The sequence below is a fragment of the Taudactylus pleione genome, unplaced genomic scaffold (genome assembly GCF_031769625.1).
Source record: "Taudactylus pleione unplaced genomic scaffold, aTauple2 ptg000114l, whole genome shotgun sequence".
NCBI classification, from domain to species: Eukaryota; Metazoa; Chordata; class Amphibia; order Anura; family Myobatrachidae; genus Taudactylus; species Taudactylus pleione.
Genome location: NW_028284516.1, coordinates 19773872 through 19790375, shown reverse-complemented (window position 1 = coordinate 19790375; position 16504 = coordinate 19773872). Strand labels below are relative to the sequence as shown.

The window sequence follows — 16504 nt, the reverse complement described above, 5'->3', positions numbered from 1 at the left end:
GTGAAAACATTAAGTTTTCGCAGATGTAAACTTATCGCACCATTCGCCCAAATATGTCACTTTTCGCAAGTATGCACACTCCCGCTAATTGGGCGATCCTATTGCAAAAGATGTCCTTACAAATTTGCACAATAATTCTCACAGGGATAACTTGCAAAAAGTACTGGATAAAATGGGGAAATCAGCCTGTACCTCCCAAAAAAGGTAAACTACTGTAAGATATTGGAATAGTATAGAAGACTGTTAGTGGCCATAATCAAAGGGTTTGGGGTTCTTAAATTGTGTGAAATGACTGTTATATGAATTTTTCTATTACAGTGAAAAATTATAGAAAGCAATATTTTTTGGGACCAAAATAAATGCTGCAATTAAATTAGAGGTACATTAAAATGGGTGCAAGTATATTTTTGTGTAATTTTAGAGCACTTTTAAAAAATATTAAAAATACACCTGGTGCAGCCTTCTGCAATGTTTAAAACACCTGTCACATCCATACCCAAAATTCCTGATCCACTACTTTAAACCCATATTCAAGCACTTTTATTCACCCCAAAAATGGCATGTCAAAATTGTCCCAATTAAGCCAATTAAAAAATAATTTTTGCCTAATTAGTCATTTAGTCGGGTGTCCCAGTGGTTCTGGATCAAATCCCGACATTTTTACCTTAAAATAGGGGTTTTACACAACTTTTCACCTGCTCAGAGATGGTTGCTACTGTTGGCTATGTAAAATTTGCAATTGCAAAAAATGCGACTAATAGTCTAGGATTGCCCGATGAGTATTTTTCGCACGATAAGCTGTTCTTTGCTGAAAAGTGGCTTATTGCGGCTAATAAGATACATGACCCTAAATTGTATGCATTCCATTGTATGATCAATGGGTGCCTATTAATTTACACCGTGACCCAAACAACACAGGGTCCTTTACCTTACGTGAGATACAGTGGCGGCTAGGAGACAGCCCCTCCAGTAAGCAGGTGCCCATCTGGTCAGGAATCACTGTGTAAACCTCCGCTCAAACAAAATAACTTGGCAAAGCTTAGGGCAACAACCCCTCAATGCCAGCTTCACATTGGTGAAACTGTGGAAAATATAGATGTGGGCTTACTACTGAATGTCCATTTACAAGTGATGGTCCTATGCCAGAAGTCTGCAGTGGAAGAATAGACTGTAATCCAGATTTCTTGCACTTTTTAACTACACTTAAGCTGGCCATACACCAGATCAACTTTCCTCCAACCATCCAACTAGTTGGTTGGTTAGAATGAAATTTCGGCAATACATAGGAGCAAATATCAGCCATTTGCTCCCAAACACCGGAAAACAGGTGAAAGCTGTTGTTCAGACAAGTTTTTTTTAAATCATACAGATGTAACCAGCTTGCCTGAAAGACCTTTTTCGTGTTTTCTGGCGTTTGGGATCAAATGGCTGATTGTCATGTGCTCCCATACATTACCAGATTTTCATACCAACCAACCAACTAGTTGGATGGATGGAGGAAAGTTGGTCTGGTGTATGGCCAGCTTTAGTGAATTTTACTCCATCACTCACCTTTAGCTATAAGCCCAACATGTTTTACTTTCTATACCAACACTTTAGCAAAACAGAGAAATCTCAGTGAGCTCTATTGTTAATTTCAAACTGGGAAAATCTTTAATATGTAACCAAAATGATATTCAATACTCCTAATAACAGCATAAATAAGTTTTTTTACTATGGAATCTGCGTGGTAATGAGGAACGGTCTTGCATGACAATAATCATTAGAGAAAGCTAAGATTCCATTGACATATAGTAGATATCTATACAGCGTAAATCTTTTTAAGATGGTATATTTGAAAATGTTCCTCAATTAATATTTGAAATTAGATATAGATGTAGATTAGATATAGATATAACCATGCATAATAATGTATAATGTATTAGCAGGGAAGAAGTGAAAATGTCTGTCCGAATGTACACAAAATAAACATTCTTTTTTGAGTATTAATAAGTGAATAACGACGATAATATAAAATGAACAAATAGTCAAGGAGCATTTAAAACTGAATTAGCTTTAATAGCATTCAAAATGTATCCCTATACATACAAAGCTAAATTTAATTACAATGTACCCTCAGGTATGTACTACATGAGGAATAGATAGTTTTCTTGCATGATGTTCAGTTTCCAATCCAGTGATTGGTTTGCGGTTAACTAGAGAGTGTGGAGTTTGACTAGGGCAGCAGACCTATCAAGCTGTAATGCAGTGTCCTAATGCAGCAAGCTCATTGATAGAGGACAGAAACTTCTCGTGGGGCATAAGAGCTTTCTTTGGCTTTCTTTTGGTGTCTTTTACAACAGTAACAAACCAATGCAATAGTAAAGTGCAGAACAATAAATAATGCCACTTTAAAAACCTGCATAATAAAATGTACTTTGACACATCCCTCCCTGAGAGACTTGCTGGAGATGACCCCCAGTTCCAATCCCAGTTCCAGCTTCATGTAGTACTGGACACATGGGCATAACTACCATAGGTGCAAAGGGTACAGCTGCTATGGGGCCCAGAGCTGAGGGGGGCCCATCTTCCTTGTCAAGTTACATGTTACATACATTTTTCAGCATTGGATGGTACATAGGGGCCCTTACAAACTTTTGCCATGGGGCCTTCAATTATCTTGTTACACCCCTGAGTGGACAATTCCCTTTATCTCCCTCCCTAAATCTTGTCATTAATACCCCCCCCCCCCCCAAAAAAAAAGAAGCTCTAAAGAACATGGAAAACCAGCATGAACAGTTAGGCGTATACACACTGAAATGAAGCATGTGCTATACCTACGAAAAATGTCAGCATAATACATCAACAAAAGTAACGTGAAGAATTGTGAAAGGAAAGTGAGCTCTATTCATATATTCAGCTTTATTTTGATATAGTCCTGACCTTGGCCATAGCAACTAATAATGAAGCCTTCATTGTACTGTATGTTCAAAAGTATACTCAGATATCAATGTTTAATTGAAAAGGACTTGTGTAATGGGAGATAAATGCCCTGCTAACCAATACCCTATTAAAGATCGGCGTAAAAAGAAAAAAGGTATCAATTTCAATCGGCCACAAAAAAATACACACTCTTAACAGCTGCTGCTCGCTATATGTTTTTACTTAATGTTCTGCCTCTGTGGACATATGAATTTCTTTTCTATTTCTATGATAAAAAACATATTCATTCAATGACTTGCACATGGAAAATGGATAATGCCTAAATTACAGCAAAAAAAGAAAAAAAATTCTAACTTTTTTTTTTACCATCCACTGATTATTTGATGTTTTCCATTTATGCATTAAAATTATAATAAAGTTCCTATGAAAGGAACAACAGAAGAAAAGTCACCACCCCTCACGATATATCACATAATGCCATTATGAGATACTCTTGTCAACTTGACGTATGGAATGAACTGCAAACAGCTGTCTTGTATGTTTCGAGAGACAGAGAAAATCTACGGCTGATTAGACATCCTGTCATAGCGCTGACTGCTTAGGCTCTAATTTGAATGGGAGAATTAAAAATACAGCCAGTTTGACACTGTTTTCTTGACAACAGTTTGACATCGGTATACAATTGTGGGTGGGTAAAATGAGAAGAAAAGACCTGTCTCAAACAAAAAGAAAAATACAAAAACAAAAAAAAATTTGCTTTAAATTCAGAAAGAGAATAGGATAATGGAATTATATGAAGGAGCTCATCCTCATAAAGTGACATGCCCAAGGATAGCAGCACTGATAATAGCACAGCACAAATGTAAAAATACTGTATAAGAATTTCTGTTAATGTTTCATGGAAATTAACGATGATCTGTACAAACCATGAGCAATGGAGATGAATTCTAAACATGGAGAAAAGTTACACAAAATCATTTTGATGTTATAAATTTTACAGCAAATGAAATGTAATAAAAATATATATATTTCTACAAATTTTGAATAGCACAACTATGACATTTCAGGCATAATAAGTGCAGTTGTAATCTACACATACTGTTGTCTCAGTAGTGTTATGGGTTTGCAGTGCAGTAGGCTGAGAATTATTGTAGTTTAGCCTACAAAAGGTCTGAACTCGCTGTATAGAGACAACAGCTGCATTTAAGTGACCTTCAAATAACTTGCTATGTACATTAATAACAATTTTCTCAAGTTCTTAATAGTCTGAACTCCTTGTAATATTACATTAGTAAAAGGAAGTTGCTGTGCAGCCATTTTGAATAAAACTTTAACCTATTAAGCTTGTTCACTATGGCACAAGTTGAAAAGTATAAATGTCATTAATTATGCGGGACTGAAAAGGCCAACCTAGAATAACAGTTAACACACTGAAAGTGATATGACACTGAATAACTGAAGGCATACAGGACTTTAACTTCTGCAACAATGCACCTAATTGTCCAGCTAGCACATACATAGATGCATGCACATGATTGCTTAGAATCACTACTGTACAGTCATATACATTATTCCTCCAAAATTATGAAGATATAATTACCCATAGTAGATAGAAACAAAAATCACATCAAAGTCCCACCCTCCCCCACAATTAAATTAAACTTTTCCATTTTTCTCCTAGAAAAATGTTTGACCAAGTGTCACCTGTGCAATAAATAAGGACATTCAGAGTAATATGCATTGTTCAATTAAAATTAGAGACCGAAGTCTGTTGTTTTCCAACTCCAAGGACATATACAAATCAAGTATCTTTGAACTGATGAGAGGGGTCAAATCTCTAGTTAACTGAGACACACTCCTTATTTTAAGGAGTTACAATAAAAAAATGCTTTTTTTTTCCATGTGGGCACAAATCAAAACAGCTGGTCCAACATCCCAACACTCAGCAGGGAACAGCACAACACAGCCAGTTCAGCTAGATACTCCCATTAAAAGATGTGCACATTTGTTCTCACAGCAGACCAACTTGATGCAGTCATCCCTGAGCCTCCAAGAAAAACCAGTACAAAAGGCAGAGGTTCCCAAACTTCACCATTATAGTCCATGTATTAAGAATATCCATGCTTGGGAAGCTCTGGATTAAGGTTTATGACATCTTGATATGCCTTGGTACAAACAAAGTAAATCTATATAAATGTATATAAATGCAGCATGGATGGTGTAATGGTTAGCATTACTGCTACACAGCACTGTTTTCCCCCAAAGCCTCTGCCCAGCTCACAGACACATACACAGCACCCTAATAATATTCACATGACCCGCATTAAAGGGATGATTCCCCATGCAGTGCCCCCAGTAGTAAGGGCCCCTGTAGTGCCCCCAGTTGTAATGCCCTTGTACTGCCCCCAATAGTAATGCTCCATGCAGTGCCCCCAGTAGTAATGCCCTTGTAGTGCCCCCAGTAGTAATGCTCCCTGCAGTGCCCCAGTAGTAATGCTCTTTGAAGTGCCCCCAGTTGTAGTGCTCCCCATAGTGCCCCCCCTATAATTCCCCCAGTAGTGAGGCCCCTGTAGTGCCCCCAATAGTAAGGCCCTGTAGTGCCCCCATATGATGCCCCCAGTAGTAAGCCCGCTGTAGTACCCCCATATGATGCCCCCATTAGTGCCCCCTGTAGTAAGCCCCCCCTGCACGCACAAACAAACAAAAAATAATACTTGCCTTAAACCCCGCTCCAGTGCCTGCTGCCGACCCCGGCGCCTGCTCCTCGAAACTATGGGAGTGACATCATTACGTCACTCCCATAGTGCACTGCGGGATCCGGCAGCCGGAGCTCAGGAGTGAGCTCCGTCCTCCGGCTGGCGCCAGCGGGGTAACACGATCTCAGCGGGCACCCGGCAAATGGAGGGTGCAGGGGGTGCAATCGCACCATAGCAATCGCACCTCCTGCACCCTCCATAGTTAGGGGGGTCTCAGATTTGCCCTCCAGTGGCCGGTAACCCTAGGTAGCTGCCTAAGCGCTGGCCCTGGCTTCACTTCAGGAGAGATTGATGCAAATGGCCAAATACTCTCTATAAAAGCGCTGTGTAATAGGTGTGCACTATATAAATACCTGGTAGTAATAATAATAATAATAATAATAATAATAATAATAAATTATGAGGTAAAGTGTGAACATTTTTAATAAATTCTGTTTAGCAAAGGACAAAAGAAAAAAAATTAATAAACTAAAAGTGGTTTAAGTAATGAAAGAGAACGGGAATGAAGTGGTTTCACTCTTTTTGGGCTCATCGTGAATGAGAATAAGGCAGCTCAGCTATTGTTGGGCTCTCAAGTGCAAGAGAGGAGTTTTCTAATCATCAAATGAAGAGACACTGAACCAGATTTGTCTTTTTAAGCTACATCCCAGTGCAGGGATTCCCAACCACGGTCCTCAAGGCACACTAACAGTTCAGATTTTAAGGATAGCCATACTTGAGCACAGATGTCTTAATTAGTGCCTCAGTTATTTTGATTTAACCATCTGTGCTGAAGCATGGATATAACTAAAACATGGACTGTTAGTGTGCCTTGAGGACCGAGGTTGGGAAACACTGTTCTAGTGGTACAAATAAACAAGTCTTATTTGAAGAGGTGCTTACACTCATGCTGTTAGGGGAATAGGTAAATATGTCAATGTTTTCATTAATTTTAAAAGTTTACAGCAAATGCAAAAGATATATCCAGGGATAATTCAATTTGGTTACATTTGTTTAAAGAGAACTTGTCACTTTTGCTATGTTTTTTACACAAATTTTTCTATGCTTCCTTTGTACCTGAGAAAAAAGAAAAACACTGTATACAATGACCTGACTTGGCTTGAGAGTTGCATACTTATGTATTTTTTTCTCTTAACTTCTTTCATTAAGTCTTTACAATATTGCGTTTTTGGCTGGCTGTGACATAGGAAAAGAGAATAAAGTAGTATACAGCCCGATTCACGGTTGAATTATTGAATTTCCTAGTCTGTATTAAATTACCTGACTTGTCTTGAGAGTTGGGCTGCATACTCATCTATACCCTCTTGAACAGTTTGCCATATCAATTCTCTACAGCAGTGGTTCTTAACTCCAGCCCTCAAGTACTTCCAACTGGTCATGTTTTGTTGAGTTCTTTAATCAGGCACAGGTGAGATAATCCTTTTGCTGCAGTAGGTCAGTAATTATCCCACTTGCTTCCACAGTCAGAAACAAAACATGAGTTGCTGAGAGTTGGAGTTGAGAACCACTACTCTACAGTGTTGCGGCTCTGAGTAACCATTACATGGGAAAAGAACAGAAAGGATTCTGACATGCATGTTTAGTTATGGAATTTCATAGTCTGCATGCAGTGGCCTGACTTGGCTAGAGAGTTGGTCTGCATACTCATAATGAACAACTTCCTTCATCGACTCTCCATAGTCTGAGTAGATGTGACATAGGGAAAGAACACAAAGCAGTATACCGTACAGCCCAAATTGCATGTTGAGTTAGGCAGTTTTGCTTCTTGCTCAGGTAGCGGACATTAGTGTATTGCTGGGACTCATACCATATACCTCTTGGTATGAAGTATCCCATTACACTTGGCTTGTTGACTGCTTATTTTAATTCTAAGTGTATTTTTTAGAAGTGAATGTGTATTGGAACTTATTTTGATTATACATGTGAAGATAATGATATGGAACCCACTGACATCAAGGGTTTTCCCGGGGCTTACACCAGACTGAGCATTCTGCGCTGTGGTTCAGTATATTTGTCTGTCTATAATTTGCATGTAGTAATGGTGACTTTTTCTATGTGCATGGAGCAGAAAAAAAATCCTTATCTTAAGCAATTCTTGGTCTTTTTCTTTATTTTTAAACTTTTGTTCACAGACTTACGGTATAAGACAACTGGGAGAAATCAGTTAAGTTAATCATAGACTATGATAATTTGTTCAGTAAAATATAAGCTACAGCAGTTAGGAGCACAGTATGCCTGTGCAGAACTAATAGATACAAAATTATCTGCAAATTTAAGAGATACTGTTTCTCATTTAGGAAATTATATATAATTTTGCAGTTGCAGTGGCAACCTCAAATGTTAGAAATCAACTGATGAGACAGAGATGGTATATCCAGCTAATGATTGACAGATCTGCAATTACAAAACGTAATTAATTTGTACTTGGACATACGGCCTCATAAAAATAAAAGAATAAAACAGCAGAGATTTTCAGAAGTAAGGCTGAAGAATCCAAACCCTTGCAGGGAAGGGATTAAATTTACCTGATACAAATTTAATATGTGAAAACTATTTTTGATGATTGCGAGCCAAGGTTGGCCTATGTACTGCTAACAATTATGTTTTCCTTTCTCCGTTTGATCAAGAAAAGCGGCAACTTGTGAAAATAGTCCCAGCAGATCTGTGTGTGATGATAGTTAAGAGAAAAAAAATAATAAAATTCTCCAAAAAAATCATTACAATTTTAATATATAATTTAAAATAACCAACGTCATCATGTGAAAATGAAAAATTATGTAAATTTGACATGTTTGCAAAATGTTGTGTTAGTGCCTAACTACTGTAGTAGCTTGTATTACAATTTAGGTCAGTGATACACAAAATGCAAGTTGCTCATTTAATTTATTGGCTTACACAGGTGCTTGTAAGGGGAGGAGTTTATCTCCAAAAATAAAAACGCTACCTTCCCCAGAAAACTACTATAAGCCAGTATTCTACATGTAAAAAACGTAGAGATGAGTGGTTCAGTTTTCCTGAAAATTGAACACGCCTGCAATTTGGGGTTCCGAGTCGAATAGAGTCCTGGCTCAGGTCACTTTTGGGGTTACCAGTAGAATCGAGTCATGGGTCGGATCTGCTGTAAAGTCGGAACTCGGATTTAAACACTGAATCTCTGGTTTTGCATTGCATGTAAACAGATACAAATTACATGATTTTAGCTGTTTTATCAATTTTAAAGAAATCCAAAACCAAAGCTGAAAAGAACCAAAACACTTGAGGGTGGTTTTATCAAAATCAAAACAATAACATTTGAGGGTGGCTTTGCCAAAATCAAAACACAGTGATCTGCGCACATCTCTAAAAAAGAGTTATACACATTTGCAAATAAATCAGAATCAGTATCAGCCTCATTGGCCAAGTATACAACCGTATACAAGGAATATAACTTCGGATTGACTACAAGCCAAGTACTTACATGAAATAGAACATATTAAATACAAACATTCACAATACACCTACAACACATTAGTACATTAAACGCAAAATCCCCTCTAGAATAAAAACAATACATCCTAATTAGAAATGAATAATAAGACTATACACATTTTATTATTTTATATTTGCACATTTTGTTTCTGTATTACATGTAAATTAACAATTTCATCTCACGGGGTATGCGGACGCTAGTCAGATGATTTGGCTTTGCCAAATACTTTTTGAAGCCCAAGGAAACGAGCATGCTTTTAATATTATGTTGAATTACACATGAATTACACAAGTCTTATCAAAACTTTACCAGAGGGAAGCAATAATCAGTACTTGAATCAGGTAAATGCTGAAATGCCAGTAAATATTTGATTTAGAAATAAAATCGGGAAAAAGTAAAAATTTTATTATTTTGTTAAATTCATCTTATTTGATCTGATGTAAATTAACTTGCAAAAATAAGTGAACTAAACATTAAAATTAATAATTACTTTATCCCATTTTATGCAGCTAATTTCACAGCAATAAGGACCTATAGGCACCCAGAGTGAGTCATTGAAAGAAGGTTTTAATGTCCTTATTTTCCCTTAGGTCCTGCTCAATATCAGTATAGCTGCCAACAATTAAAAACAAAAAAACAAAGTCAGGACATGTTGCTCTTGGGAAGGAGCGTGAAATTATGTTCTACCTGTACATAGTGGAGTCTACGCAAACTTGGCACAATCATGATGTTTTCACATTTTAAATGCACTTGTTTGACAATTATAATCATACAGAGTTCATAGAATAAGGACAGGTAGTGTGAACTGTGTTTTATATACAGATTAGAGAGAAATGTAATTGGCTGTTTGGTCAGATTTAAATAACAGGGAGATTTCCACGGTCAAACCTTCAAAACAGAGGAAAAGAAAAGATCATGTATGCATCAGATGTAGAATATTAATAATAAAATAAAAGACGTAATGGTTTAGTAAAAACATTTGTTGTGTGACTGATTCCACCCTATGAAAGAATTAGCAATATGTGCATAAATGTGTGCTACAATTGCTCTGTGGGCTAAGGATGATAGACAGTAGAGCAGGGTTATGACTTATTCTTTGGTCCAATCCTTATTCTTGAGTGTTGGAAGGGATGTAAGTATGGGATAATGCACAAGTTACTGTGCTATGTATGAATATTACAAGAACTGGACAGCAATTTTTAAATCCTTGAATTTTACATTAGGGGGTATATTATTCCTCATAATATATTTTCCCATGGAAGCCTCTGTTTTAAAAACCTTAAAATTTTAATTCCAGTTGGACCATAGTTAATGGACAACATGAACAGTCTCTTATAATTGTTTAACAAAATTGAGGATCTAAAAAGTTGTAAGAGTAATTGACATGTGGTCATGGATCATGTAAATATTTTACAGTTTCTATATCCCATTACCATTTCCAGAGATGATTTCTACAAATGCCCAAAAAATTCTAACTGGGGCGAGATCAAATTGCATTTGACTGGTTCAAGGACTTTACACTTTTTTGTGATATGTTTTGTGGGGTTTTTTTTAGACTGTTTATTTGATTTCAACTAGTATTTTTGTGGTTTGAAGTTTTAACTTAAAAAGTTAAATTTTATAGTATTTTTTTACTTTTTTTATTCAAACAGTGAACTTTATTGTTCTTGAATTTGAAGTTCAAGTTTGAAATAACAATAAAAACCATAAAAAACGCTATATAGGGCATTTAAACTTAAGCATGGTTGAATACTGTTTGTCTTGTTCAAATTTTGTACATTTTTTATTTAAGATTCAAGAATTGTGAGGTTTTGAATTTGAGAATTCATTGGGAAAAATGCAAACCCCTAGTAGGGTCATCTTTTGACACTAAGCTACATACCAGGGCTTGGATTGGGTATTGCCATGGCTGTTTACTGATGACTATATACTTGATTACCATTACGTTTTCATCCTTTAAATTTAACTCTTAAATTACAAGAACTTATTTTTTAGTCCAGTGGTTTTCAACACCAGTCCTCATGTACCTACAACTGGTCATGTTTTGTGGATTTCTTTAATAATGCATTGGTGAGTTAATCTATTAACTCAGAGCCTGATTCTGAGACTTACTCAATGCAGACACTTCAGATCAAGCAATTGTTAGCCATTGCATTTGTGTGAATGCCGCACTGCACACATGCAGTGATTGTATTGTGATCATGCTCACACAGAGGATTCACTCGCAAAGTGAATGACAGGAAGATAGCATTTGAGGGCATTAGCAGGGGTGGCTGGGTAAACGTAGGTGTGTCGGGAACGTTTAAGGTCCATTTCATGGGCATGTATAATAGAGCTCTCTGCATGTCAGGAGAGCCGCAGTGTTTGATTCAGGTTAGACTTGACTTACAAGCTATGTGGCTGCTCAATCTGGGTCGATGTTACCAGTTTACATTGTCATCGGATGGATATGATAAGGCAGCAGTGGCAGCCCTAATGCTAAGCTAAGCTTTGGAAGGCATTAGCATATTTTAGCAACTGCAATCCGTAAGAGATCGCAGTTGCAATTGCATTAGCGTATATCTTGGAATCAGGCCCACAGACACAATTCTACAGACATCAACCGCGAAAACATGACCTGTTGGGAGCTACCCAAACAATTTTATAGTTTTTTTTCTAGGACAGTGTTATGATTCCCTAGGCTGCTCCATGTAAATCTCCTAGAACACAGGCTAGGGAGGTCTTCTGCCAAGTATAGCCGCCCGCTGTTCCCTTAGAACTAGAAACGTTCAACGGTACTAAAGTGGCCGCCTGGACTTAAACTCGGAGTAGTAGTGATTTACACGAATTACCTATGGGAACCACAGGATAGCATAAGATACTGGATACCAGTAAGAAAGTCAGTGATACAACTAGAGCCGGTAGTACAACTTGGAGAGCTGGCGGTGCAGCTTGAGAACCGGTAATGTGGCTTTAGAGCCAGTAGTGTAAGTTGGAGAACTGATGTGCGGCTTGAGAGCCGGTGATGCAGATTTGAGAGCCAATGTTGCGGCTTTAACCCGGTAGTACAAGTTGGAGAACTGATGGTGTGGCTTGAGAGCCAGTGATGCAGCTTTGAGAGTTGATGGTGCGGCTTTGAGCCGGTAGTACAAGTTGGAGTCCTGATGGTGTAGCTTGAGAGCTGGTGATGTGGCTTTGAGAGCCAATGGTGCGGCTTTGAGCCAGTAGTACAAGTTGGAGGACTGATGGTTCAGCTTGAGAGCTGGTGATGCGGCTTTGAGAGCCGATAGTGTGGCTTGGGAGTCTGTAGCAGCTTGTAAGCTGATGGAGTGGCTGGAGAGCCAATGGAGTAGCTAGGGAGCCTGTAACAGTTTGTAAGCTGTTGGAGTGGCTGGAGAGCCGATGGAGCGGCTAGGGAGCCTGTAGCAGCTTGTAAGCTGTTGGAGTGGCTGGAGAGCCGATGGAGTGGCTAGGGAGCCTGTAGCAGCTTGTAAGCTGATGGAGTGGCTGGGGTCCCAGAGAAACAGAGTTCACTTCACTTGGAACAACAGGAACGCTGAACATGCAGCCGAGCCGGGAGATCCACAAGGAATGCTGAACATGCAGCCGAGCCGGGAGATCCACAAGGAACGGTACAGTCGGCGAGGCACAAAAGACCAGCATGCACAAATACGAGAAGGAACCAATCATGCCGTGTTGTGGAAAACACGTGAAACCCTGAGGCATCCGGATTGCCTAGCAACCGATGGAACTGGAACAATACTGTTGGAAGGAGGTAAATTGCTGGAGAGGAACAAGTCGTGACCGCGACTTGTGTCAGACAGTTATGGTTTTCTTTTTAAAAACTATTGGAACAAATATTTTGTATTTTATAAGCATTTCCAAGGTGAAAGCAGGCAACATGGGGGAGAAAAATAAAGTTATCCATGATTGTTCCCCTAGTTGCTCTAATTTAATTAGTGCAGTCTTTGCACCATTTTCTATGGCTGGAAAGAGAATTGAATGAGTGCCATGGACATATATTTAGAATTTGTTGTTCTATTATAATTTGGCTACAGCAAAGCAAATTTAAGAGGTCACGGAGGAGTTCTGTGACCATACAACAGCAGACTTTACTGCTGTTTTATACAGGTCATGGCAAGTATCTGACTTCTAATATACTTTACTTTAAAATATTATGTACTTTATTTCTTATACTACACAATTCTCGATTTCAGATAGAGCAAGTTGATTGGCTGATATTTAACATTAAAATTGATCAAACTTGGAATCCGGGGAAAATAATAAAACAGGTATTCTTTGTCCTAACTCTCTAATTTTGATTTTTAGCGATATACTTTGATTGAAACAGGTGAATTCACTGGCAGTATTTCTGAATCTCAGAGAAGTATGCATCCTTGTCCGTGTTTCCCCTTTCATTTCAATGAATGCACTGTATGTAGACAGTCCATTAAAATAAATGGGACCATTGAATTGAACTAAAAAAGCTAGTGAGCTTCTGAAATCAGTGGAAATATTTTTTCTGAATTTTCTAAATCAACTTTTCATATACTGTAGTAGATTATCTCTATTTATCATTGGTGATTTCAGTGATTGTGTGATGTCTGGTGATTTTTTTTCCCATAGAGTTTGAAAAACATGATGATTTATAGGTCAATTTGTTTTAATAGATTTGGCAGTTGAGAATTGTATCTATAAATTACTAATAAATAGCAACTATTATTATTACCATTTCTATAAAACCAATAATCATCAGGTGACTAGCTAGTGTGGCCATATAGTCTCATCCCCTGTGTACCTCTCTAGCCCCATCCCTCAGTGTTCTCTACAGCCTCAGTGTTCTCTACAGCATCATGCCCCAGTCTCATGCTCATCCTGCTTCTTCAACCTCATGCACCCCCTGTGTCTCTCCAGCCTCATGCCACCACATGTCTCTCCAGCCTGATGCCCACCACACGGAGTGTTGCGATAGGAGTGGGCTGAGTGGGAGAACATGTGTGGAGGTGCCAGCTCCAAGAACTGACAGATGTCTTCCTCACCCATCCATCACTGCCCCTACAACTTGTATAACTCTCTAATCTCTGTCCCTCCTTTCCCCCCTGCCCTTGTCTATCTCTCTCTTTCATCTCTGTCCCCCTTCCCCATTTCATCTCTGTCCTCTTCCTTTCTTTCATCTTATCCCCCCTCCCCTCTCTCTTTCATCTAATCGCAGGAGAGGACTGTGGGGAGCTGCAAGATGCTGGGGGTTTGCAAATGGGGGTCTGTCAGCTATAGTCACTGACAGTGCACAAATTTTAATTTAAAGTGAAATCTAATTTCTTTTGTGATTTAAGTAGAACATTTATTTTTGTCTCATCTATAAAAATTGCTTATAATTGATTTTTACAGTATTTTGTTTGCTCTCTTTAAGATTAACAATGGAATCTAAGAAGAAAATATGAACTTTATATACTATTTTCTTTCACTTGTAATTGCTATGCAACCATGTACAGTTCTCCAGCCCCAGCGGAGATAATGATTGGCTCCCTGTTCTTATGAAACATGCAGTCCCATTGCTCAGTACTAGATCACCACTGTTGCTTCTTTTGCCTGATTGCCAGATCTTTCTTTCTGATTTCTGCTTGGATTAGACCTTTGCCCTGTACTGGACTCTGCTGTTTGGTCTGAGCTCTGTCTGCAGACCTTCATGGTGACTACAGGGATATCTCCCTGGATTGATCTCTGGTCTGGATCTGCATCATTTTTGAAGGTTGCTCCCAAGTAAATTACAATTTTTTATGGGTACTTCTCCAAACACCTGTTGTTGTACTTAGTGTTGCGATAAATTACTACTATCTTAAGTTGAAATCCTAGGGATATAGTATTCCAGGGAACAAGGTTGTTAGAGGTGATGGCCTCATCGAGACTGCCATTTTTGTCCTGTGTGCCATCTATTTTGCTAATGCCCACAAGAAATTCATAGCTACCATTTAAAGTCAGTACCATTGATAGGAGCCTGGGTACCCCTGGCAAAGTGAAGGGCTTTACTACCAAACTTCTTCTCATCTTCATCTTGACATTATGACATTGTGTGTGCTGCACTTCTGGGTCACAAGATCATAGCAGAGTCCAGAACCTGGAGCTCTGAGCTAAAGGCAAGGCTGGCTGGGGTAATTTGCAGAGAGCCTTCAACAGTGTCATGCTGCTATGGGCTTCCCAGGGGTTAACATTTGTAAGTGCCGAGCAGTGTCCACCCCTTGACTGACACGTGTCATGTAGGACAACCCATAGTTACAGCTATATATATATATATATATATATATATATATCATGTATACATGAGCAAAAGCACTTAAAGGTAGTAAATAACTACGAACACAAAAACAACAGAAAAATAAACATTGTGGAGATTACACAGCAAAAATTTATATTACTAATAAAAATTGCAGCTTATTACAATTAACATTGTATAATAAAGTTCTAATGTTATTAGCTGGTAACTGTTGCTTTAGTGACCTGCATTTTAAATAGAAATATGTTAAAGGTTACATGTCATAACATATCCTTAGATCTTATTTACCTCTCAAAACTTTAATAATAAAAAAAAGTTTTACTTTTTAATATTATACATGACGCCATTAGGGTAAGCTCTTGTTACTGTAATCCTCAATACTGGACAGCTGTTTTCTTAACAATAAGCCCTCATGCCTAATAAATCTTATGCAAAGTCTTTATTATATTTTAGAGGAAATAAAACAGAAACGTTTGTTTAAACCTTCCTCTAGTAAAGCTAACACGAACAGCGACCGTTTTTCGATTTCAAAGGCTGGCAAACCTGTGTAATTAGAATTTGTTTATGCAGTAAATGACTAGAGCAAACGTTTTAGTATTAATTACTAAAACGTTTTAGTTGTAATTAATTATCCTCCCCTGTAAGATACAACTGATTGTCTCCATAGCCATAAGGCTCTGGAAGCATTTAATGCAAGTCGCTGCACTTAAATAAAAATCCGGCCCTCTGGATGATGATAATCAGAGCTGTGGGGGAATTTTAAAAGAACAGTTTTTGATTATAATGTGGCGAAGTTTCAAAACAGGACTTTTACCAGGTGCAGCCCTCTAATTTTATAAATAGGCCAACGCACTGCGCTGCCTTCTGCTGCTAAGATTCAAAAAACACAATTTAAAACACGTTCACAATTTTACCTATGCTGAATTAAAATAACTTAAGATTTAACTTTGAAAGTTCTCCCTCCTCTTCAGGGAGCCACCTTACAGCCACACAGTCTCCAGTTCCCCAGTGGGGAGAAAGACTCCCAATTAAGGAGGTATTTCAAAACTGCTGACAAAATGCAATATTGAGATATGTGTAAATATTTCATTCGATGCTTCAAAGTTT

The 16504-nt window shown here is 38.1% G+C and overlaps 1 protein-coding gene across 5 annotated transcripts in view; it reads right to left on the bottom strand.

Moving 5' to 3' along the window:
• LOC148524991 (uncharacterized) overlaps nt 1–16504 on the bottom strand; it is a 465228-nt gene that overhangs the window by 89647 nt on the left and 359077 nt on the right. Inside the window, exon 23 of one of the 5 annotated variants that reach the window (XM_088471434.1) lies at nt 8729–8796. The exons of the other annotated variants lie outside the window; for them this stretch is intronic. Coding sequence (XP_088327560.1) covers nt 8781–8796 — 16 coding nt within the window. The 3' untranslated portion in view covers nt 8729–8780. Of the gene's footprint in view, nt 1–8728; nt 8797–16504 lie in introns of those variants that run through there. 5 annotated transcript variants of the gene reach the window in all.